This window comes from Tyto alba, unplaced genomic scaffold (genome assembly GCF_018691265.1).
Source record: "Tyto alba isolate M040663 unplaced genomic scaffold, T.alba_DEE_v4.0 Super-Scaffold_38, whole genome shotgun sequence".
Taxonomy (NCBI): domain Eukaryota; kingdom Metazoa; phylum Chordata; class Aves; order Strigiformes; family Tytonidae; genus Tyto; species Tyto alba.
In genome coordinates, this window is record NW_024881313.1 from 23,309,908 (window position 1) to 23,335,882 (window position 25,975).

At 44.7% G+C, this 25,975-nt stretch overlaps 2 protein-coding genes across 12 annotated transcripts in view; both read left to right on the forward strand.

Moving 5' to 3' along the window:
* Positions 1-16,667, forward strand: part of MYO3A (myosin IIIA) — a 121,130-nt gene extending 104,463 nt beyond the window's left edge. For 7 of the 10 annotated variants that reach the window (XM_032990960.2, XM_042802074.1, XM_042802076.1 and 4 more), the window contains 4 exons: positions 8,873-8,982; positions 11,504-11,544; positions 13,284-13,424; positions 15,218-16,667. In XM_032990960.2, the coding sequence (XP_032846851.2) occupies positions 8,873-8,982; positions 11,504-11,544; positions 13,284-13,424; positions 15,218-15,332 (407 nt within the window). In that variant the 3' untranslated portion in view covers positions 15,333-16,667. Of the gene's footprint in view, positions 1-2,139; positions 2,244-2,924; positions 3,015-8,253; positions 8,401-8,872; positions 8,983-11,503; positions 11,545-13,283; positions 13,425-15,217 lie in introns of those variants that run through there. The other 3 variants (XR_006166224.1, XR_006166223.1, XM_042802079.1) reach the window with 3 other exon arrangements.
* A 1,180-nt stretch (positions 16,668-17,847) lies between these two features.
* Positions 17,848-25,975, forward strand: part of GAD2 (glutamate decarboxylase 2) — a 41,485-nt gene continuing 33,357 nt past the window's right edge. Inside the window, exons 1-5 of one of the 2 annotated variants that reach the window (XM_042802094.1) lie at positions 17,848-18,530; positions 18,791-18,850; positions 19,013-19,162; positions 20,268-20,501; positions 25,421-25,511. In XM_042802094.1, the coding sequence (XP_042658028.1) occupies positions 18,455-18,530; positions 18,791-18,850; positions 19,013-19,162; positions 20,268-20,501; positions 25,421-25,511 (611 nt within the window). In that variant the 5' untranslated portion in view covers positions 17,848-18,454. Of the gene's footprint in view, positions 18,531-18,790; positions 18,851-19,012; positions 19,163-19,746; positions 19,886-20,267; positions 20,502-25,420; positions 25,512-25,975 lie in introns of those variants that run through there. The other variant, XM_032990992.2, reaches the window with a different exon arrangement.

Sequence of the window (25,975 nt, forward strand, 5' to 3'; positions counted from 1 at the left end):
ACAGAACTCTTGCTCCCGATATTTCTGTAGCCAACTTTCCCTTAATACAAGAGGTTGTATTATACTTCGAGCTGCGTCTGTCTCCTTGGCCCTTCTTTGCCCAGCTGGTCTGAGCTGGGCAGCTGTAGTTTGTGTTTGCTGTGTCCTGTTGTTGACCCAAGTCCATTGTATAACTTGTGTGGCTACTCATGATAAATGGAACGAAGGTGGCTTTTGCCAGATGTTGAACTTTAAAAAAGCACAAAGAAAGGCCAGGTTGGTTCATGTCAAGCGCTGTGTTCTGCCAGCCTTCCTGGCTATGATGTGAATTTTCACTCTGCAACACAGTGGGTTTGACGGTGGCCATCAGACTCAGGCACTCACCTAGGGTATGGAGTGATGGCAGCAGGGACCTGAGCCTTGATTTCTCATATCCCCACAGCCGTATTTATAACTGCTAACCAGTCCACTGAAAGACCTTTCTTGGTATGGAATGTGAACTTCCACTTTCTACATTTGAACATAATTCTCCCAACAGGAAAACTGCTTCTTTTCCAGCTATGACCAGTGCACAGGATATTGAAGTAAGAGAATATACTACACAGCTTGCCTGTCAGATGGTTGAAGTCTAAGCATTACAGAGCTCAGTCACAAAGCTGCATTGTCTTAAGTAGATGTTTATTATAGCAAACGTGATCTAACTAGATGTAGAGACTATTTAAGTCAAACTATGCCAGTGTTCAGTCCATTTAGGTTGTACTGTCTATAACACAGGAGTTATCAGCATTCTGGGTATCGTACTTTCTTCCTGTATGCAATATAGTAAGATAACTACATAAAACAAAAAACTTGAGGTAATATACTGCAGATTATCATGCTGAAGTGAAGCAGGTAGATGTGGTGAGTGATCCACTGTCTATTGAACAAGGAGGAGCCTTCCTGTCTTGCCTATGTTATGTGTTACAGTACAATTTATACACACACATATACAGAAAAATATGCTTTTACTGCAGGTTTCCCTCTAGGGCTACCTTTGCTGTCCTACCTTTATGAAGGCAAGGATTGTTGAGCTTTAGCTGTTCTTTAAATCATGTAGTATTTACCTATTTGTAATTACCTTGGTCATTTACATTTATTCACACTTCTTCTTCAGCTTCACTAGTTTTATATGTCTTTTTACAGCTCTAACGCATGAATTGTATTTTATAGCTGTATGCCAGATAAGAATACTTGTCCACCTTAATCTGTGGGTAGGTGGCTGTTGTCCAATTCGAGAATTTACCAGCTCCTCTGATAAAATATCTTATTACATTACAACCTAGAGAAGGGGAGGAACTGTGGGACAGCTGGATGGCATACTGTGACAAAAGCTCAGATTTTCAAAACTGTTTATTTTAATAAAAATGCAAAGCCTGCAGTTTAAAGAACATATGAGCAGAAAGGTTAAATGAATCTTAAATCCACAAGGTTAAGTTGTTCTTTAGTGAATTTATTTGTATTTATAAAAATGCATAAAGCAAGCTGCACAAGGTTCCTGGAATAAGCAATATTCCCTGTGGCACGAATTTCTGAGTAGGCTATATTTGCTTGCTAAATGCTTTCAGCTAAACATAATGGCTGCATCCCAGGACTGCACCTTTGGACTGCTAGTGAGCCTTGGGTTACTGTGGTGTCAGAATAGATGCACAAATGGCTGCTGTCAGATTTTTTGAGGTCAAAGCCTGAAGTGAGGGGAATTTGATCATTATGAGAGCAAATTTGTTCTTTTTTATCCAGATGAATAATGGTGCCCATCCTTCTAAATATTAAATGACAGTTCAAGTACAAAATCTCAGGAAGAGAACCTTCTATATTTAGAATGAAATTCACATGGTACAAGTAACTCTGATGCAGCTGAGGACCTTTTCAGCTACATGAAGCAGTGAGACAGGCAGGGTTTTCACCCAGGATTCCTCCTGCTATAGGCTGCCGCATCACTATTTATGGAGGTTTCATGGGCAGCCTTTGCAAGGAAAAGGGAACCTTTGTAGCAGTGGCTGAGGAGAGCAGTATTCACTGGCCAGTCTTTCTTCTTTGCAAGTGAGTGGCCAGGGAGCATGGAGGTGTGGGACTGGAAAAAAGCAGGGTAGTCAAGCACTTCTCCTCTCTGGTTGTTCTCAGCTACTGGAGTGGCCCTTTGGACACCATGCAGCCAGGACAGACGAGATCTGTATTGGGAGTCACTCAGATCCATGGCAGAGCATAAGATTTGGGGGGTCACGGAAGTGAGTACAGCCATTTTCCTTAAACATCCTCTCTTAAATAGCAATAATCCCAGGTCACCAGACTCTCAGAAATGAGAGTGTCAGTCTCAGACGGAAACTGAAACTGCTTCCCTCAGCAGGGCTGGCAGGACTTATGCACGAGAGATCAAACACTCTCAACTCCTGCTGTATGCAGTTGGAGAGTTCTCAGTCTCTTGCAGTTCATATTCTAGGTCTGTGACAGAAAAATCCCTCTGTTTCTTCCAGATTGCTAAAGATTTGCAGCCATCAACTGTAATTTCCAAATCTGGCTGTGGTAAATATTCCATGAATAAACAGTAACTAAAAGTTACTAACCAGGATGTTAAAGAGCAGTGCTTTTCTATATGCAAATCCCAAACTTGAGTACATGCTCACACTGTGTACAATTAGGACAGCAAAAAGATATGCATAAATGTAAGCAGTAATACCTGTTAACTTCTCATTATCAAGTCCTGGAATTCCAGTTACTGTATTTACATTTTTCTGATTGCATCCAGGCTGCTATACAAAACCCATACAATTACTGCTCTTACTGTTGTTTTTCTTCCTGCTTTATTCTGAGTTTGGCTTTATACTTCTGTCCCTGTGAGATACAGCGCTGAATCAAACATGTAACATTTCATTTAACTGACCTGAAGATGGGTTTATCTGTTTCTCCAGGTGGCCTAATAAATAGAGACCTTTCATCACGTAGATGCTTATCACATCTGTAACCACACTATTTCTCCAGTCTTCAGTATAAGATCTATTGTAAGTCATACGTTAATTTACATTAGCATCCATGGATGTTGATTCCTTGAGATTGTTGTCTTCCAAGCTTATCATTGTATGTCAGAATGAGCGGACACAGTTCAACCTAAAGGGGTGTTGATACTGACTCATCTTTATTCAAGCATTTCTTGCTCGTACTTGAATGTTTCGAGCACATGCAGCTCTCCTCTCTGCAGTTTCCATAGTTTGCGGTGGTGTTCAGGATACACATACATGAAATGAGTTGGTCCTAAATGTCATTGTCCCTTTTCTTATTTTTCAGTGTATTTGGAGCTTTCAGTGAGGGCTGAGTATGAAAGCAGTAATACCTTGTAACCGAACACCGTAAAGTAGAAGAGTGTGCATGCAACTGTTGTAGTTTAGGCCCAGACAGCAAATAAGCACCACGCATCTGCTCACTTACTCCTCCTCACCCAGTGGGTTGGGGAGGAGAATTGGAAAAAGAAGTAAAACTTGGGGGTTGAGATAAGAACAGTTTAATAACTAAAACAAAATAATATATTAATCATAATAATTAATAATAATAATAGTGATAGTAATGAAAAGGGATATAACAAAAAGAGAGAGAAATAAAACCAGAGGAAAAAAACCCAAGTGATGCACAGCACAGTTGCTGACCACCCACTGACCAATGCCCAGACAGTCCCTAAGCAGCAATCCGTCCCTCCCAGCCAACTGCCCATACCTTATATACTGAGTATGATGTTCTGTGGTATGGAATATCCCTTTGGCTAGTTCAGGTCAGCTGTCCTAGCCATGCTCTCTCCCACCTTTTTGTGCACCTGCTTGCTGACTGATTATGGGAAACCAAAAAATTCCTTAACTTAGTGTCATGGTTTGAGCTCAGAGGGCAACTGTGCACCACACAGCAACTCACTCCCTCATTCCCTCCCAGCACTGGGAAGGAGAAAATAAGTAAAGGCTCGGGATTTGGGATAAGGACAGGGAGAGATTACTCACCCATTATGGTCACAGGCAGAAGACAGACTTGTTAGGGTAAGGAAAAAAAGAACATACATTTAATACACTAACAACAACAACACTTAATAGAGTAGGACAGTGAGAAACATTACCACATCTTGAAAACACCTTCCCCCACCCCTCCCTTCTTCCTAGACTCAGGCTTTGCTCCTAATACCTCTACCTCCTCCCCACAGCAGCACAGGGGACAGGGAATGGAGAGTGCAGTCAGTGCTGCCACTTCTTCCATCTTGGGCGGGGAGGAGCTTCTGGAACTTCTTCCCCCTGCTCCAGCATGGTAGCCTTCTCACAAGACACGGTCCTCCACAAACTTTCTCCAACTTGAGTCCCTCCCACAGGATGCAGCCCTTCCTGAGCTGCTCCAGTGTGGGACACCCCCGCATGTTGCAGTCTTCCCAGTGCTGAACTACAACAATGGAGGCTGCTTCTTCCCACAGAATCCCAGCCTCCTTCGGGAGAAGTCACCTCAAATGGTGTGGGGCCCCCCACAGACCATATGTCACCATCTGCTCCACCACAGACCTCCATGGGCAGCAGGGCAGGGCTGCTCTGCCATCTCACCACAGGATACAGGGGGGTCTCTGCTCTGGCACACCTCCCCCCCTTTTCTCCTCCATTCTTCCACTGACCTTGGTGTTCACACAGCTGCCACAACTCCTCCTTACAAGTCTGACTCCTCCTCACAGGTCCCTTCTTAAATACGTTATCATAGAGGCACAGCTGATTGGCTCAGCCTTGGTGCAGAGGTGGGTCTGACTTGAAGCCAGGAGAGCTTCAAGAACCTTCTCACAGGGGCCACCACTGTAGCCCCCTCCCATGCTACCAAAAAAAAACACCCCACCACTCACTCAAACCCAGGACACTTACAATAATGATACTTAGCAACAATTAAAACATCGGTGTGTTATCAGCCTTATTCCCACACTAAATCCAAAACACACTGTACCCGCTACTAAATAAAATAAATTAACCCTAACCCAGCCAAAACCAGGACAGTAACTTAGGCATGAACCTTTGAACTAGTGTTAAACAAGCTAGCTGAGATAAAGATAGGAATTTTCCTTGGATTTTCTAAACCTTCTTTAATGTTGCCTGGCAGCCACACTATTTAGTTGCCTTTGCTGACCTTTAACTCTGTAATTCATTCATTCTCATGGAGAATGACTTTAACTTTTATTAAGCTTTCCATCATCACTTGGTCAAATGTATGTTTTGACAGTCTGCTTTAGGTTTGGGCAGGAGAGAGATTTAGCTTCTTTGGCACAGGTTACAGCATGGCTAACATTTGCGGTTGATGTTCAAAAGCAAAGCATCCAGGTCACAAGAGCAAAACCTCTTTCTTTTGACTGAGTACTGACTGCACGCACTTGGGAAGTTTGAGGAAGATCCTTCCTTTCAACTCACTGTTCAACCTGGCTTCCTCTTGTTAAAACCTTTAAAAAAGGAATGTCTTCCTAGCATCAAATGGTTTTGTTTCCAGTTTCCAGGGTGTGTGTCACAGCACTGACTGCACCTATTCAGGTAGATACAACCGCAGGGCACAGCTCCTTGGCTGTGTTAATGACTCCCTGGGACATAATCTTAAGCAAGTCTCGGTGAGTCTTGCTTCATGTATCTCATTTACCCTGCAAGTAAGATAGGGATGATAGCGCAAACCTGACATTTGCAAAGTGCTTTGACAGCTACAGTTGTGAATGGTTTTTGTATCAATGTTGTAACGTATCTATTTAAATGTTAGATAGAAATCATCAGTTCTCCTTTTACATGTAAGGCACAGGGCCAGATCTTGCTAGAGATACTTGAAGTCTTAAGGAAAATTAGGCTGGAAGACATTTTACTGTGGAGAGACTGGACTTCCATAAAACCTTTTCTTTGTAATGAACTCCATAAGCAACATAATTGGCCTATTAATAAGTGAATTATTTTGCTCCTCCTTTCTGCTTCATTGCCTACTGCAGAAAGGTATAGGCCATCTGGAAAACAAGGACATCAAACTCACCATTTATCAGGCTTGGGTATTTAATTTGCCTTCCACCTTTAATTCTACTAAATCAGTGATTTCTGGAATTATCAGCAACTAATACAAAAGCAGATTTTACTTTGTGCAGTGAGTTATCCCATGCAGCAACTACCGCATCAGCTGTATTTCAGTAGCAATGAGCACACAAATCTAAGTGCAGAAGGAAATCCCAGGTTCTCTTTCAGGTGAAACAAAGAAAGCTAAACCCATAAAACTATTTTCTACTTACTGTGTAATTTGGAGACAAAATTCAGAATTGCATTTTCAGCACTCTGTATAATTTTAAAAAGGAAAAATGGAGGTCCAAGCTTAGAAGGCTGCTTGCCTTAACATGGTATTTCTGTCCCCTCTGTTCTTTTGCATAGCTCATACATATGTACAATGCACAAGATGAGATGAAAAGCTGTTTTTTACTGAAACCCTTGCCATTGTCAAAATGATGGTTTTTTGAATATAAGAAGAGTTTTCTTTGCAGAGCACATACGCAAGCAATATACAAGTAATTTCAGTTGGAATAATTGTAATCTAGAATATGATAATGCTTTATGTGTTTGACAGTGATAAATTAAATAATGTAATAGCATACACAGTGATGAATTCTTAGGGGACAATAAAAAATCTTTAGGTATTATGAGAGCCTTTTCCTTGGGATTTTCCTAAAGTCCCCAACTTAGCTTCATTTTCTTTTTCCAGATTTTCATCGAGTCATGACTTTGACATAATTTTTGAAAATGCCCTACAGACAAGGGGTTAGGTGTTTCTATTCAGCTACACTGAATTTTAAGGGTTTTTTTGGAAGGTATTGCTTCCGGTTTAGGCTCCTGTTTTGTTTAAAAATAAAATAAGGAAGATAAGCCTCTACTCTCTCACAAATAGAAACTTGGATAACTCCAGGTGGCCCATTTGAAATGCAGCAAGGTAACAACAGCCTACATAAGAGCACAGTCAGGCATGCTATACCTACTCAAATCAAATAATGTAATTTATATTTAATACAGGTTACTGAAATGAATTTATTGCATCTAAATTTCATTGTTCAACATGAATTATCTGCACCCTGGCTTAGAAAAATGTCATTGTTCCCTTAAATGCAAAATGTTAAAAGATACTTGTTCATTCATTACATGAGAAGCAGTCTGCATTTCAGATAAGAAACTAAAACAATAAATGTAATCATTATCCAACCACAATTTAAATTAACATTATTTGTTCTGGCTCCTCTGTATATCCATGACCTTTACAAGCCTTTATTTATCACACATAACAAAAAACTTACACAGCTAATTTTACAGGAGTCAACCCTGATGTATTAGTGATGGTTTCGCATTTTAAAGGATTGTGCTACCTCCTTAATTAAAAAGATGTCTGATGTACATGGGTGTGTTTTTATTTTTACTGTGTAAAAGGGTTTCTGGTGGCCACTAGAGAACAAAATACATTCTTCCTTCTAAGACTCAATCACATGTAGTTAGCACATGTGGCTTATGGAGTTAAAGTCGCTTCATGTGACAGGATTAGATCAGCAGAACACGCTTCAGTAATTCATTGGGAGCTAGATCCTCGTTCCACCCTCACACTATATTCATTTATGTAAGGAGATGGTTTTTTTCTCATGGTCTGTCCTCTTAATACTTCTGCAATGGGACTATAAACCTCACTGGATAATGCAATATACCTGGACACATGGTTCACCATGCCTAAACCTTGTGCTGTGACTTCATTTATCACCCTGTGTGTGTCCCAATGACTCATCTCAATCATTGCTATTCTGATACCTGGCAAGCCCTTCCTCCTTCATCATGAAGGAATTGCTGTAGCCCCTTATTAACTTTTCCTATAGCTGAAGCCAAATGGAAGGTGATCATGCTCACCATGCTACACATTTGTGGTCCCTCAGCCCCCCCAGAGTCAGTTCTGTCATCTCCAAAGAATAAGGCATTAGGAAACCTGCACTCTACTGGCTCTGAGACAGCCTATGAACCCTTAGCAGCCCAGTATCTTAGCACTGTCAGAATTGCATATAGATTTTTGACAAGCAAATATCCAAGACATTTTTCTAGTTCCCCACGTGCCAGCCAATGTAATCCACAAGTCAGTGTCTTAACTCTGAGTTTGGAGACTGCCAGAGGACAGCAGTGCCATTTTGTGATAAAATCTTGATTTTGTTTATATTAGAATGAAAGCATTTTTTTTCATGTTTGCAAAATATTTTTGTAGAAATAGAGACCAAAAGTTGAGTACACTAAAGTGGATTACACTGGATGCAATGGACATGGTCATGCTGTGTTGCCCAGTGGTACATGATTTGGCTTGAAATGAGCAGCTTCAGCAGGAGACCTTGAGGAAGATCTACACCGTGCTAAGGTAGAGGACCAACCTCTGAATCAGAGGTCTTATGCTAGTTCTCTCATTTGAGAGATTATTTGAGAAATTTTCAAACTTGAGTCTGAAAAAAAAATCATCCCCACCACCCAGATCCTTGTTACGAGATGGTAGCCTTCCAGTAGCCACTACCCTCCAGAGCCCTTTTCTGAATGTGGAGCATTGGCCCTTTGCAGAAGGAGAAGCCTGTGCCAGGCAGACTACTGGGCTGTTCCAGCCTGACATTTGTTACATGGCACGTGTCCCTCTGGGTAGTCAGAACTCAAATGGATAAACCTGTTCTCCTTTCCAGTCTAGTGATGGAGATGCCCAAAGCATTTGCTTTCTCGAGTTACTGCAAGCCATAAAAGTGGCTACGTGGATTTTTTTTCTCTCTTTGGTGAAAGTCTCTGTTTTTGTAAAAGCTTCCTGTTCTGTGAAGAAATAAGCATTGATATCTTCTGCTTATTTACAGTTGCAGCCAAAGTAGAAGATTCTCACCCAATGAAGAGACCCCCAAGGAGGCCACGGAAGCCCAAGACATTAAATAATCCAGAAGACTCCAGCTACTACACTCTAATACATGTGAGTTTAGCAAGCTTTTGTGCGCTAAAACTGCCAGATAATTCCCACTTGAACTTAATTTCCAATTGCCTATTTCCCTATATTCCTTTCTAATGCAGCATAAAAGCTGCATCCTGGTGAAAGGAGGCAGGCCACAAACTTCACATTTCAAACTGGACTTGAAATTGAGGTTCAGAGTTACCCTGCTGGCAACCTAGGTCAGCCCAGTCTTTACCTTTGTACCTAAACATACGTACATTCATTAAATGCATAACTAGCATTTGCACTTTCAGTACCCAAATTGAGTGCCTGGTCTCCATAGTTTCTTTGTAAGTCATGGGAGATAAACAGGTTCAGAGAGCTATTTTGAGCATCTAAATTAGTGCTTGATCTTGCAGAGAGAGCAAATACTAAATAGGCTGTATTAGTATGCACACTGTAACTTCCTTTACAAATGTGTCAGATTGTGATTATGAAGGAATTGGCAAATACCAGCAGCTCAGGAGACTAATGGATTTGAGTGTCTATATATAGCCTTTGGTCCAAGTTCAGATACCAAGTGCTGCTTTCCACTCTTGACTTCAGTGCCCTTAAATATAGGAAAAAAAAAAGGCAAGAAAGTAAGCAGAAAGGGAGAAAATGTAAAAGCAGCATAGAAAGCAGTTCCAACAAAAAAGCAATTAAACTCATTTGTTCGAGGTGCCTGTATCTTAGTGACCTATTTTAACAGCCAGTGAGAGCCCAGCTAATAAACTAACCGTAGCAATTGCTTCTCCTTTCAACAGAAGGTGTCACCAGGGCCTTTAGGGAGAGTTGTGTCTGGCATACCAAAAAAGACAAATACAACCATGTTTTATTATTGGGGCTTTGAAATAACACAGCTTTGGAACAGTGATATTCTGAAAATAAACTGTATTCTTAAAAATAAATTCACATGTAAGAATAAGATTTGTTTTGTGAAAGCAAGATTGATGGGATAAAGGATTGAAATGAAAGGCATGACACTGAATTCTGTATTAGGAAATTTCTGAGGAGAAGAGCAATTCTGAAGTAAATGCATATTTAGAAAGCCAAAACTATACAGTCAGGAACATAGTATTTTCTGAAAGCTGATTTGTTACATGGCCAGCTCCGTATCAGAAAACAGCCCTCACGTAAGTGCAAACAAACTGCAGTAATGCTGGGGAATTTTTGAACGAATTTCTAGCAGCAGTTTTTCAAGATATTAATCAATATAACCTTCAATTAGTTGTATTTTTCAAGACGATGTGAAAAAGAGAAGCCTGTCTTCCTGACATTAAGTTCATTGGTAAGGAAAGGTTTAGTGTAAATATCTATACACTGAAGCTTAGAAAGAAGACCTACTAGTTCTTAAATTCTTAGACCTTAGGTAAGTCAGTGAGCTCTAACTGGAGATAACCTGAGAGTAGCTTTTCCAGCTATCTTGGATTTTCTACCTTATTAAAAATCTCTGTGACCTGCAGGTATTTGCAGATGATTCACACCCAGATCACTTGAAAATGAAGGCACACATATGAGTGTATTTTTTGAAAAAATTTCTCTATCTTCTGCAAAACCAGATATTTCTCTCACATCATGTTAGAGATATTAATCAGACACCTTCCATTCTCATCCTCTTGCATATCAAATGAGCTAAAGGAGTGCACAGGTATAAATGAGGCCTGACAACAGCCCATTGTTCATACAAGGCACTAAAAGGGGTTTTTTGAGTGTATTTCTTTAAATCAGACTGTCATTTTGAAATTTTATGTTTTGTCCATCTGCCTGCATACTGACATCCATCAGGAATTCTGATTCTCAGTGACTTTACAATCACTAATTCTAATAAGTTTTCACTCGCTTGCAGGAAACACAATTAAGACCAAAATTAAGATCATCTGCACTTTAAAATACTGCCTTTGAAGTGTAATGCATTAGATGCTGCAACATAGCATTGTTTTGGCTGTAGGGACAGAAATCTCTTAGAGATAAGAAATTATTCACATTCACTATGAATCTTCTCTCCTGTGTATTTCTAGATGTCTTGTATCCGAAAGGTGCTTTTGCCACCTGGTATACTGTTTTTTAAACAGGACTTTTGTCCATTTTATTCTACTAAAACCTGTGACAAGACTGCATTGAAATTAATGAGAATAGGATTATGTCTGTTCCCATTGCACTGTCTGCATTCATGGAAGTTCTCATGGCTTCACAGTAAATTCGCCAGCAATACAGTGTTGTCAACTTCATTAAAACAACTATAGATACTTGAAAGTTTTAGATCTTTTTTGTTCTGATCGCAATTACTTTAGCTTTCTTTCATAATATGACAACTGAAATTTGGGAGCTACAATGTTAATCCCATTCTCAGTCTCAAAGATTTTTAAAAGAGATTTTTCTGGGCACTTGCTCAGCAAATTAGATTCTCTATATTTTCTTTTAATGACAAATATACAACACTCTCCTACATAACTTATTGATGAATAGTATCTTTGCATAAGCTTTCCTTTTAGTATTTTTTAATTACTTTGTATTTTCTTAGAAATCAATACAAGACGAAAAACGGAAACCAAGAAAAGAAAGGTAATTTTTTTCATTATCTCACTATTGTCTTCTTAATGCTCTAGAAATAGTTCTTAGATGTACTTCAACCAAGAGAATAAAGCATTAAAATAAAGCATGGTAATTTTGTGATTCACAGGGAGGACATCATATTCAAAGTTAAAATATGCAATTTTCAACGACAGAAATCCATTATAGAATTCAGTCATTCAGTTTTACTACAGCATGGCCCTTTACCATGGCAACACGAGCACAATAATAAGTTAAGATAAGGTCCACATCAAAGATAGTTCTGACACAGAAAATAATTGAAGGTGCTTAAAATTCCAGTCAAAGTAAATGAATAGCCAGTTCTTTGTTGTTAGCAAAGATACAAAGACTGCTAAAATTCTCTCCTAAAAATATATGACTGGAAATAGATCATAAAAATTTAAAACAATAATTATTAATAACAAAAAAAGAAGAGTAGCCCTTGAAATTTCAACCAGAGGTCTTTTCTTCACAATGTAACTAACCTACTTTGCAGAAGTAAAGCAAGCGATAGATATATTCTGCCTTTCTGTATCTTAGATCTTTACGTGTGCTATAGACCTGTTCAGAGCTCCTGACATACATCATAGCTTCATTTTATTTGTGTTTCTATACTTAAGCTTTTTTGCTGCCACTAGTGACATTGCTATGGTCCCATAGCATGTGTGCTATGGTAGCCTAGTCATAGATTCAAGATGAATGGGCTCTTAGCACTGTCCTCAGCTGAGGCTGCAGAATACAAACTCTGTATCTAAAATATGTATCTTAAAGGAAGTTACATGACATTAAATGCATGTAATATGTGCTCACAGCATCTGTCTTCATTCAGCCAGAGTTTAAATTGCACTTGATTATGCCACTCTTTAAAAGATTCACTTAATGTCCACGTCTCCCATGTCTGGTCTGTTACAGCTCTTTTTCTGACGTCTTTTCTGATCCTGAAAAAATTTCACACCTATTGTTGTCTCCTGTTTAGCCAAAAAAATAGTAAATCCAAATCTAGTCTTTTCTCTGATTAGGTCTCAGTTAGAGCTCAGCGATCAGCTTTCACTCATCTTAAATCTAGCTAACCAGTTCCATGATGGCCTCTTCTTTCATGTGCTAACTCTGTATTAGTAGCACATAGCAACTGAAATCAGTGAGTTATTTCTGGTTTCTACCAACGTGAAAACTGAATTCTGAACTTCTTTTTCCAGGTACAATATTACGATATTATTTTTTCCCTAGCCATTCTAAACTGGATGATGGGATTGTTTTTTTTCTGTACATATAATACCCTGGATATCATTCATCTAACAAAATAAGAGACATCTGCATTATTGACAGTGAAATCTGAACTAGTTGCTTTAGACTCTCTTCTTGTACTCAGAGAAAAAAATAGCCATCATTAGGAAAATGATTCCTCTGTTCCTCAAAGAGATATCTAAAATAGAGCAGATGAATTATACCATAAAAATGCCTCTCCATTGAGTATAACAGCAAACCCAATTTCAGTCATATATGTCTGCTTTATGAACGTATAAAAGTATTTAGCATTTCAAAATTCTCAATATCTGCATCATGCAGCAGTCACATTTCAGAGACTAATTTCTTGTGCTTGTATATGTTCTTCCTGAGATCCTCAACATATTAACACAACTAACAGTGATATTTGTTTGCCTTTTTTTTTGAATGTTGAATATAATGTTGAAAAGTGAAATTGTTAACTTAGTGTACTTACTTATTGACAGTCTGAGCAAAGTGCTAGATTTAGATATCTACTACCATGGAATTTCGTCTACTGATTCCACCTCAAGGGACAGCAGTTCTACCACAAGAAAGAAGAGACACCCAGCTGAGCGCAGGACTTCAATTTTAAGAGCTACTGAGCGGTAATTCATACAAAATAAAAATAGGACAAAATAGATGTTGTATATCCTTGCTGAGATATTCAGAAGATTCATAAAAAAGATACACTTTCAAATTAGACAGAAATCTATTTTTTTTATTCATGAAATCCTGCCAAATTTACTTGTGAAATGTATAGCTGAAAATTTCCCATCTTCATGCAGCAGGGACAAATGCTAGTATGATTGGTGTTCACCCTGCCAGATGAGGTTGACAGACATCCTGCTGTAAATCTCTGATCTAAAAGCAAATAAAACTAAAGCAGTACCTAAAAACTGCATTTCTGATCAGCTAGGTTTTAAATAGAGTGTATGCGCGCTGAACTTTCTGCCTGCTTTCTGCACATAAGACTGACTGCCTCCTCTTGCTGCTGTCCTGTATATGTGTTTGAAGCCTGTGGTGGATCCCACCAAGGACAGCCAGGAGAAAAAAGGAGGGTTTTCTCGACCTCCCCCCTTCCCACATAGAGTTCCTAGAGGCTGACCTCTGCTGGGCTAAGGAATTTCATATCCTCACTCTTGCCAGTGCACCCACACACAGTGCATGTGCACACACATATTTATGTATCTCGATATATTTGTATCTTGTTGTGTCTTCATATATGTAAGAAAAACTTGGAAAGAATCTAGGTCAAAGGCTTAAGGAAACACTAAGCCTGGGATGATCGCTGAATTTTAAAATGTGTCCACAGTAATGGAGAAAATATCTGTAGAACTTTTTGTGCCCCTTAGGTATTTTATTTTTGGCATTTTTCCAAGTAGGATCTAAATTAGTTTTAGGAAGGTGTTGCGAAGGCATGGAATTAAAAATAATAGTATCAGGGAATTACCATGCAGTTTACATCCCTTGCAAGATGTTGATTTCTAGGGTGGTTAATTACACCAAATCTGTCACTTTGAGGTCTGGTTTAGCTGAATGAGAATTTTGTCAGTGAGCTGACTAGAAGGAATTTACCTTTTACTGTGTGCTGTTCTGATTGCATCCTAATTAGCCATAGTGGGAAAAATCTGTGTAACTTTTCAATTTACACTGTTACCTCTGAGGGCAGATGAATGCAATTAATAAAAATTTCTACACTTCAGTATCTCACAAATGGGGTCACCTGGATCTAAAGACTGTACTGTCATTTCAATCTACAGAGTGAAGCACTGAGTATTTTTTATTTGCTAGTTTGCTTTGACACTTGTGTATGACCAGTGGTGGTGTACACCTTTAGCGTAGATCACTACAAATTTCTGTAATTATTTCAGAGTAATATACTTCTTAAATAAGTGAGTTTTATTTTTAATCTTGCTTCATGGTAACACCTGGTGCCAGATCACCATTCCAGACTATCAGAGGTGGCTTCCAAAATGCATCTTGCCATCTGAAAAAAAATAGTAAGATGATATGGACACTTAGAGTGAGCTCCACAGGCAGGTTAAAAACAGAGCAAACAAACTGACACCAACTGAAAATCTGGTACAGTAACCATCAGGCAAACACTACTGCAAGGCACCCCCATGTTCTCAACGTTTTTATGTCCTTTTATTGTGTCCCCTTTGTAGAAGAACATGTTGTTCTTCTGTGTTCATCTGCTTTTAGTATATAATGTGTTTGTTCCAAGGTGCCTGCTTTATGCAGCTCAGGAAAAGGCCTAGCAAAGTCAGTTGATTTTTTTTTCATTCTCCTTTTATTTTTTCCCCTGAGGGTGCAGGTTGAGCAGTCGATTAGGAGTGTTTGCCAAGGTAAATGTTTTGACTTTAATTTCTGAAACAGTTCTGCACTTAATCCCTAGGTCGAGGGTTGCAGAAAGCCCCCTGGAAGAGAGTAAAACCGAAGATAATCCCTATGACTACAGACGACTGCTGCGGAAGACCTCACAGCGCCGGCGCCTTATCCAGCAGTTCTAGCTGCTGCTGCTGTTCCCGCTGCCATTTGGCTTTTATTAGCATAATCTTTTTTATCATTTTATACCATGTGCTTCCTTTTTTTTTTTTTTTTTAATCTCCAATGTTTCAAGTTTACAACGTGTGTGTTTATGTGAATATGAATTACCGTGGTTTACAGCCCAACACCCTTGCAAAGGGACACTGTCAGTCACATATATACTTCAAAAAAACCTGATAGGAAAATCAGCTTTCTTGGATACCACTGCTACATCTTAAAATTATTAGACATTAAGCAGCTTAAATCTAGTTTACTTAATGCATATTTCTTTCTTTTTTGCATTTCATCAGTCTCATCAAATTAAAATAATCATTTAGTTTATAGTTCCCTAGTTAAGCTTTCAAATTCCCATATGCATCTTAAGAAAACCTTAGTTATTGTTTCTAATTGTTTTACAGGAAAAAAAGAAAAAATTACAAGAACACCATAGGGCAATTTCTGCTCATTTTAGGTTTACAATGCCTAAATTTTGGGATGAACTATTTGTGGCAAGTGTCCCTCTAATGAAAACAAACATAAATGATTAATTAGATAGCATACTATGCAGTTTATTTCATTATTGACTTTACTGTAAAGCTAGTGGCCAGTTTTAAAGGTCAATAATGTGTATATAATCTTTATGTTGGAGATGTCCATTTATGGGAAGTATATCCAGCCCTCTCCTCTGCCTCTGAGCTTTGTGACTAAGTGATGAACTTTTACATTGTGTTTGTTTTGCTCTCCTTTGCATTAGATTTTTAGGAATCTTAATCTATGGGATGCCAAGTAAGGAATAGCAATATGCTTTCTGTTTGATTGCGGTCTAAATGGTAATGATCATTCTTAACCAGTTTCACTATAAATTAAGTGGAAATAAGAGCAATAGCGACCATGTTCAAATTTTCCTCAGATCCCTTGTTCAAAAGACCTTATTTCACAGAAACCACACAGATAATTGCTGCATTTCCTTTCAGGATTCATAATTACATGTTCGCAGCTGCAAAGCAAGAGAAGGCAAATTTCATGATGGCAGTATAAAAGCCTGATCCTGCTCCCTTGCTTAGCTCTCCTAAACACTATGACTGGCAGCAGCAGCAAGCCACAGGAATTGGGGTTTTGGCTGTTCCCCCCACACACTTGGCCTCTTCCCCAGAGACAGTTAACCATTGCTTCCTGATCTTTAACTAGTTATAAGGCTGTGCACCAAATTCAGATTTGCTGCAATGTAAAATCCACAATATACTATTTAAATTTTGAAGTCTGTTTTAAAGTTTCTTTCTCGTGTATTATTAAAATGGTAAATAAAAACGCACAAGGCAGTGATAGGGTTGGCTGTGTCTGAATTACACCCAGAACTGACAAAACACTGGGGACTGGGGCATGAGCGAGCACGGCGGGGCAGAGCTCACAGCAGCCTCTCGCCGTGGAGAGCTGGAGTTACTGTCCGCGTTTCCTTAAAGCCGATGTGATCTAGGACTGGAAGAGACTTGTAGTTTCACACGAAGAAATGACTAGGCTGCTCTTCTTTCACTTTCCCATCAGGGCAGTGTTTTAAAACATCAAGACATTTCCGTGCGATTTTACGGGGGGGGCAGTCCCAGGAGCCATGTGGGTGCGTGCAGAAAGCACAGGGAGATGCCCGGGGCTGACCACAGCTTGGCAGCCCCCGGGACCTGTCGTGGGACCTGCGTGACCCGTGGTCTCGGCTGGGCCCAGCCTTGCCCTGGCACGGCTTCGCCCGCCTCCCGCCGAGGGTCGCTGCTTGAAATCCCTTCTCGGCGGGAGGAGAGGCAGCCACAGCAGGGAAGGGCTCCTAGCCCCCGCGGAGAACCCGCTGGGTGGAAGGGGAAGGTTTGGCCGCCTTCAGAAACGACGTCGGGGCGGGAAAAGGAGAGGTTGTTTTCCTCCTCTTTCACTCTCGCCTCCGAGACCTGCTGCCTCCCACGGGGCTGGAGCGGGAAGGACGGCTCCGCCGGGGTCCCCGTCCCCAGGGGGTTGCGGGGAGACCCCGGGAGGGGCCCGGGGATGCCAGAAGAGCCGCCGGGGCAGGCAGGAGCCAGGGGCCGCCCCCAGGCAGCCGCGGCGCCGCGCAGGTCTCCTCCCGCCAGCACCGCGGGAGTGCAGCCGGGACGGCTCCGCGCAGCCCGGGAGCGGGAGAGGGGAGCGGGAGGCACCCCCAGCCCCGCCCGGGTCCCTGCGCCAGCGCCTTCTCCGCGGCGGCCCGGCCCGACGGGGCCCCCGCTGGTCGCGGTGGGCAGGGCCGGGCCGGACCGGGGGGGCGGCGAGGGCTCGGGAGGGCTGTCCCTTCCCCGCCCCGGGACTCCCCCGCCGCTCGCCCCCGGGGGGAGGGGCTGTCCCGGCCTGGGCGCCACCGCCCGGGAGTCCCCTGCTGGCAGCCGCGGGGGTACCTTGTTACAGGGGGTGAGGGGCGGGAAAAATGCGGGGGGGGGTGGGAGGGGGGGGATTTCTCTGCGCTGTGCATCTTCCCGGATTGGGGACGCTACCCCGTAGCCCCAGGGACGGGTGCCCCAGCCCCCGCCTCGGGGCACTGGGTTAGACCGCCGAGGTGGCCCGCGCGAAGGCCCAGAAAATCGCCCTCCCCCTCCGCTCGGCGCTCGGGGGCGCCGGGGGCGCTCGGCTCCCCGCTCCCGCCCCACCGGGCTTCGGCCGCGGGGCCGTCGTGCCGCGGGACCGTCGGTGGGGTGGAGGCGGCACAAGGTGCCTCGCCCCCCGCGGCGGCTGCAGCCCCAGCGCCCCTTCGGTGCAGGGTGCGGGGGACCTTTCCCAGCGGCCGCCGCCCCCGCCCGCTTCTGCGGGGCACCTCCCCCGGCCCCTGCGGCGCCGCCCGCCCCGTCCCGGGCAGGGGCAGCGGCCGCCGGCGCCTGAGGGGAGCGACCGCGGCAGCTCCGCGGAGCGCGCCCCGGGGGCGCCCACGGGAGACGCTCCCACCCACGCGTGCCCGGGGCGCCCCCGCCCCTTCGCCTGCCGCCGCCTGGCGCAGACGCACGCACTTACACACCCGCACACTCACACTCACGCACACTCGCTCGGGCCGCCTGGGCTGCAGTTCGCCGCTCCTCGCCCGCCCGGCCGGTTCGCCTCCGCCATGGCAAGCCCCGGCTCCGGCTTCTGGCCCTTCGGGGCCGAGGAAAGCTCCGCGGCCGCCGAGAGCCCCGGCACAGGTAGGGTGGCACCGAGCAGCCGGGTGGGACCGGCCCGACGGAGCCGCGGAGCCTCCGCGGCAGCGCTGCCCGGTCGCTGGCGACCCCTTCGTGGCCGCTCGATCGGCGGGACGGAGCGGCGGGGACCGACGGCGGCTGAAGCCCGGCGCGGCTCGGCCCGGCCGGGCAGGGGGGTCCTGGGGAGCGGTGTCGGGTGTCGGACGAGGCGCCCCCGGCCCGCGCCCGTCCCCGCGGACCCTCTGCTCCGTTTTCTCTTGCAGCCAGAGCCTGGTGTCAGGTTGCCCAGAAGTTCACGGGCGGGATCGGAAACAAACTCTGCGGTAAGGGCAGGGAGGCCCCGGCAGCCCGCCGCGGAGCCAAGGCAGCGCGCCCGCGGAGCGCCGTCGGGCGGCCGCGGGCCCTGCCCTGGGGCGAGGGGGGCGGGCGGGGGGTCGGGGGCTGATGCCGCGGTGCTGAGGCCGTGTGTCCGTCTCGCTGTCAAGCGCTGCTCTACGGAGACGCCGAGAAGCCCGTGGAAACCGGCGCCAGAGCAGCCCCGGGGGCAGCGGAGCCGCGGCCGGCCTGTACCTGCGACAAAAAACCCTGCGGCTGCCAAAAAGCGGAGGTGAATTACGCCTTTCTGCACTCAACAGGTAACGGCGCTCCCGGGCCACGCTGCCTCTCTAAAACTAACAGAAAAACAGCGGTCCGGCCGGGGAATTGCCTCCGCCCGTGGGGCGCGGTGGCTGCGCGGCGCTCCGCGCCCTCAGCCCCGGCCCGCTTCTGCGCCTCCCTGGCACCTGCGGGCTTCGGGAGCTTCTCAGACCGGCCAAAAGAAAAAAAAAAAAAATAAAAATCCGGAGGGAAAAAACAAAACAAAACCAAAACAAAAACAATAAAATTCCATCATGCTGAAGCCTGCAGGTTGATCTTTCTGAGGAGTACTGACAGCAGCGACCTTCTCGTTGTAGTCCCTGCCATGTAATTAAGGTTCGAGGGGACGAGGGAGAAAGAGCGCTCTCTAACCGATTTATTTTAATTCGAGGTATTTTTGCAGTTCGTATTTTCTGACATTGGAGGTAGCATCTCTGCTCCTAACTAGATCCCAGCGCGCCGCAGAAAAGCGCCGGCCAGAGCGGGCCCGGCTCTGCCCTCCCAGCGCCACCGTGGGGGGCTGCTGCAGCCCCCCTGCGCTGCTGCTGCTGCCCCTGGCCGCTCGCTTACCCCAAACCAGGGGCTTCTGCTCGGCTCTGCTGAGCCATTGCACTTACGCACACAAAAGATACCGGTGTGGGCACTGAGAGACCGTGCACATCGCCTCCGAAAAAGGCATTCAATTATCAACAAGTTACTTGCATCGGGGAGTCACAATGAAGGTATTTTATTGCAAGGCAAATGGCAGGTTTTAGAGTGCTACTGGTAGCGTTTCTTTCCCAATCTTTATTTTTGCTGAGATTCATTTTCCCTTTTTTCGTGTTTCCCTGCTCTCTTGCATTGTCTTAAAAATTGGTCTGAAATACACCATGGGCAAAATTTGCTATTTTAGGGTATTAAAATAGGGAATTAAAACCTAACTGTTATCTCTCAGAACATTCCTTAAAATACGATCTTACCAATTTGCTTCTTAAATGAAAATAAAGTCTATTTGTATTGAACACAGTGAAAAAATTTATTAAACATAAATGCAAGAAGCCTTTGTCCAAAATCCATGTATATGGTCATAAAACGAAGTTAACTTTTAATTTCTCCATTCTCCAGATCTTCTGCCGGCATGCAACGGAGAAATAACAACTATGTCTTTCCTACAAGACATTGTGGACATTTTACTTCAGTACGTGGTGAAAAGTTTTGACAGATCAACAAAAGTTATTGATTTCCATTACCCAAATGAGCTGCTCCAGGAATATAACTGGGAACTGGCAGACCAGCCACAGACCTTGGAAGAGATTTTATTGAACTGCAGAACAACTCTGAAGTATGCAATTAAAACAGGTAATAGCCATGTTCATTTTCTATCCTGTATGGTCTTATCCATTGATTAAAGGTATCATTTCATTTTATCTTGAAACGTTAAAGATTCAAGCAGCAACGGTATTCTGTCAGTTCCAAGCAATTTCTGTCAGAGGCAGAAATCGTTTTGCCAAATGATAAAATACTCCAGCCGCCCTGGCTCCGTGGCTGTCAGTGCAGCACCGCGCACCCTTTCCGATTTAAAATTAATGCGTCTGTGCCTCGGACTTGCCGAGGGTGCCGCTGAGCAGCCTTTTTGCCACCTTTGCGACTTTCCTCCTTTTCATCCATTTTACATGTGATGATGGCCCGGGGATTGCCCCAGGCGGGGTTCGTGGGGCGAGGAGCCGGGGGGAGGTGGGGGGGGAATGGACGGACACGGAGTGGGGGGGGTCCAGGGAGGCAGCGGGGACCAAAATCGTAATAAACATCCTGTAAACGGGAGCTCTGAGCGGCCATTTGCCGTGTCTCTCCCCTTACCTGCAGGACATAAAAATAGGAGAATTTGGCAGAACTGTGCACAGGAGTATTGAGGGTTTTTTTTTTCAACTTCAGGCTCAAGCAATAAAAACAAAGCCCGGATTGTTTTAATAGCCTTTTGTTGTTGTTGTTTTTCACTGGGGAGGGCAGAGATGGGTTGACTCCTGCCTATCTGGGACACCATTCCCGCTCCCCCACCCTTAGTCGTGCCCCCAGGTGGGCTTCGTGATGGGGAAGCAACGTGGGGCTCACCCAGGCGTGGGGAAGCCCCCGGCTCCGCACCCGGGGCCACCTTAAATAAATTGCGGTGGAGCCGACAAAAAACGTGTCGACAATTAGGGCTGTGATTGAGAAATAATGTGGAGTATGGGAAGCTCTTAGTGGGAATTTGAATTACTGAGAAATTGCTTAAAAATAGGTGTGTAGCGATTACTGAGAGAAACAAAAGGCTGATTTGTGAATAGAGGTTGAAGGGAAAACAAAAAACAGGTTTTGCCACCTTTTGGGAATAGAGCAGACTGATCCCGGTAGAGATTGGGGGAGATTTGTGTAATCCTCGTTTAAAGGTAGAAGTGTCCAGCTGCATGTTTCTGATGCGTGAGTCAGTGCTGTCTGTAAAATATTGGAATAAATAGTTAGATAAATTATGTCCACAGGAACAAAGTCGATCAGTCCAGTGATCCATGTGATGTGCCTGGGTAGGGCATAGGAAACATATTTTCACAGAATACTGTGAAACAGGATCTGTGAATCTGGGAAATCAAAGAATAAGGTTTCTTAAGTGATGTTCATTAATCTTTTTTTTGTTACAGCCTGTTTCACATAATGGACCTATTTCATTTTGTGCATTCAAAAAAGACCCTTTAAAACAATGTTACCATTTCTCTTCCTCCCCATAAATAAGTGAGGCTTTCCCTTCTTGGCATTTTTTAATTTGTTTTAATGAAAATAAGGTATTCGCAGTCCGAGGACCAGTGCTGGGGGGTGTTATGTGAGACACGGCGGCATGGTGGGGTTCGGCGGGGGATGCAGAGCCACCTCACTTGGCTGCTGCCGCTTCTCAGCATCCTGGGGTGGCTGCTTCAGCTCACAAAACGCGTGGGATTTACACCCTGAGCCCTTCAGCATGTGCTTCAGAGTAGAATGCTTGAATTACCCTCGGAGGAAGGACAATGCACTGAGGTTTCTGGCGGCAGGGGTCTGCCTCCGCTCCCGCTGCAGGAGCCCTTCAGACACGGACCCTCCTGGGCTGGGGAGGAGGGGGCAGGGGGCCTGGGCTGCGTGTGGCTGCAGGGGCCCGGGAGGCTGATTGGAAAATAAATTGTATTGCTTCAATTAGCCTCTCAGCTGGATCCCCAAGTCCCAGCACTGATCCCTGGTTGGGATTTGAGGAGCCGGATGGGTGACTTTTTGGCTCAGGGGTGGGTGTGTGATGCTTCCAGGTGTTGCCTGCATGCCACACAAGGCTTTCTGCCCCCTTACCAGCGACCGGCATCCACCCCCAGTGAGAATTTTGTCCGAGAGAATATAAAAGGTAGCATCTGCAAATGCAGGGAAAGCTGGATGCAAAATTTGGTTTCTGTGCAGTACTCACCAGGGGAATTGAAATGTGAGCATTCAAAAAATGGCTGGAAGCCCCAGGAAGGGTGCGAGGAGCTGGCGCTGGTCCAGCCTTGCTCCCTGGCAGGCTCCGATGCCGGTAGCAGGTTGTGCGCGTGGTGGGGCTGCGAGAAAGGCCAAACCCAGTGCCCCCGGCCGTGCCTCCATCCAGGCTGTCCGGCTGTGCCCGGCCCTTCTCGTCGCTTCCGTGGCGAGGCTGCGGAGGCTGCATGTTCATGCTGGGGGTTGTTCGTGCCTAAAAACAAGTGCAGGCGGGAGCATGTTTGAGAGGAGGGTGTGTGGGGCAAAGGCATGCCCTCAGCAGGGACAGCCCAGCCCTGGCTGTCCCAGTGCCTCAGCTCTGGTTCTTTCCCATCATCTCACAATTTACTCTGCGATATCTGTAAATACATTGTGTATTGCTAAACCAACCAGTAAAGAGGTAATCTCCTATTTTCACATCTTCCCCTCTCTCCGCACCCTGTCAGTCTCTCCTCCAGTCACTTCTTTGTTCGGTGACAACCACGACAAAGGATGTGTGTTTCAGGCAGACAGCACCCGGGTAGTTATTTTTGAGCATCTCTCACAGACTCATTACCTGGCCGGTGGAGCCTGTATTTTAAGCAAAGCCACAATTTTCCATGACCATCTAGCCAAGAGAAGAGAGCTCACTCACATATTAGGGTGTCACATGGAGGGACAAACCCTTGCAGCTGAGGTTGGGGTCAGATTGGGGCGCTTCATTCTCTGCCGTTGCATGTTAAAGCCCCTCTGCAGAAGGGAAGGGCACTGAGCGGAGGGGGCCGTGTTACAGGTGTGGGTGCTGGGGGCTCTGCCAGCAGCTGTGCCAGCCGCAGCAGCTCCTGCTCTCCCTGTGCTAACGTCTCTGTAGGAGCACATCGTTGCTCCCCCCAACTCTCTCCGAGGTACGGCTGCCCCGACCCCTGCGTGCAGCCGGCCCTGTTCCTGCAGCGCTTCCCGAAGCAGGAGGTGTGCTGTGAGGTTTCCTTGAAGAAACAAGCAGTGACAACAGGGCTGTCGCCTGGGGCTGGGTACTGGGCTGACAGAGAGCTGCCGAGACACTGCAGCTGCAAATACGAATTCTGCTATTCCCCGGCTTTTCAGTGTGGATTTATCTCCAAAGCAGGAGCTTTTTTTGCCTCTTTGAGCCTTCCCAAGGCCCTGATTCACCTAAGGCTTTCAGCTGCTAATCTTATGTTGCTTTCTGGTGGAATTTGGGAACCCACTTGGAGCCTGGCTGTGAGATTGAATCTGAGCTATAAATACCAAAATCTCTCTCAAAATCCCATCGTCGGGGAGATGCAATCCTCAGCAGGCAGAGCCCCTGGTGTGGGATCTCTGTGGCTTTGGCAGTGGTGGCGGGGTGCACGTGTGCCCCAGGCCCACCGACCCCACTCGAGAGCGTGCAGGGCAGGGGCCGGATCCTGTTCATCCTGCTGGGTCTCAGCAGCATCCCTCGGTGCCTGAGGGGCTTTAGTTGCTTGTTCTGGGCAGCCTGGACCAGAGGAAGGTGGCAGTTGCTGTCTCCGGTCGGGAGGGCTAAGTGCAAAACATGATCAGGCTGGATGGCAGCAGCATGAGGCTCGTCTCAGGTTAAGGGTGCGGGGAGCTGGATTTTGCACGTGTGGCCCCCCCTCCTCAGCCCTTATCCCCTCCTCTGGTCTGCCTGCACAGCCGGATTACCCTGCCTTTGTGTGCTGCAGAGGGGGAGCTGAGGAGCAATTCCCCACGCTGTTCTGCCAGCCATGTGTCCGTGCCTGATAAGAGGCCACCAGAGACCGAAGATAAGTTTTCTTTTGGTGCTGAGTCTGCGTTTTCTCAATCATCTTGCTCCATCTTTTGTTTTCTGTGATGAAAATAACAGTACATCATCTGGGTGTCAGGACAGGTGTTTTCCAAGCAGAGGCTGCCTTTCTTTGAGTTGGACAGCGTTTAAGTAATTGTGAACCATCCATAATTTGTACAGGTAATTATGCTACTTAACAGGGGCTTGCAGGGAGCGACTAGTAAAAATGGAGTTGTAATGGTTCCTGGGTTTAATGGCTCTAGGCACATTTTTAAGAAAAATCTCTAGCAGGATTTTAGAAAAAAAAAATCAGGAGCCAATTAGATTAACCAGGTAAATGGACTGTCAGCTCATTGAGTATATTCTTGTGCATCATTCTGCTGGGGCAGCAGTGCTGTTTTTCATGGGGTTTGTTTAAAATCACAGTTGCAAGCAGCGAGGCTATTTGTAACAGCACTCTGACAGGGAAGAAACGACAAGGACTGCCACCTTCCCTGCCATCTTCGTACAATCATCAACCATTGAGTCATGTGCAAAGCAGTCACCAAAATGTTCCATTTTCTCATTTTGCCCTGTCTATTATAATCATTAGCCATTCATCACTGATGTTATATGTACTGGCAAGCTCTTCAGATGGTGTCTCGTGCGTGCCTTTCAAACCTAGCCAGGCAAAACCGCATCCAGTGACAACATGTGACACACTAACGGAGCAAACAGCTATTTTTGTGAGGCAAAGATGTGCTAATTTTCAAGGCATATTGAGAGTATAATAGGGAATGTTGGAATTAATTATTCTGCGTTCAGTGTAATTAGTCTGATTTTACTGAGTTTGGAATGAGAAAGAAGAGAAATCCTCCTGCCTTTTCCAAGAAATGTATTTATTGCTGTTTGCTTTGTTTCGTACCTTAAAAGCACTTCCTTTTCTGTAGAAATCCAGAGGTAAATATACCATTCAGCAGTGAATAGTTTCATGCAGAGTCATCGGCCTTTTGATAACATTTTCCATCTTATGCAGGGCACCCTAGATATTTTAATCAACTTTCAACTGGATTGGACATGGTTGGATTGGCAGCAGACTGGCTGACATCAGCAGCAAATACTAATATGTAAGTAGCGGATTTTTTTTTCCATAAAAATTTTACAGTTATACTCTAAAATACTAGCTGCTGCAGCTGAATGAAAGAAAGACTACTTTTATGTTAAGGTTGCTGGAAAAACAATTGTCTGCTTTTTAAATGGCTGCTACAGCTATTTACATGAAGACTTGCAACATTGTCCTCTAGGCTGTCTTCTGTAAAATTCCATCATACTAATACGATGTCAGTTTTGCTCCCCCCCAAAAAATATACAGAAAAAAATATTTTAGCTTTTTGCATGCATAAATATGTAAAATGAAAGGTGTGTTAAGTGAACAGTTGCATTCCTGTAGAGGGGTTATGTACAATCCATGTTCAGATCAGTTAGAGACATTGCTTTCTGTAAGAAAGTGGTGCAGAATTTAAAGTGTGGGATTTTTTTCACTTTGGGACTAGGAAGCATTTTTGTGCACTTGCTTAGCTGCATACACTCT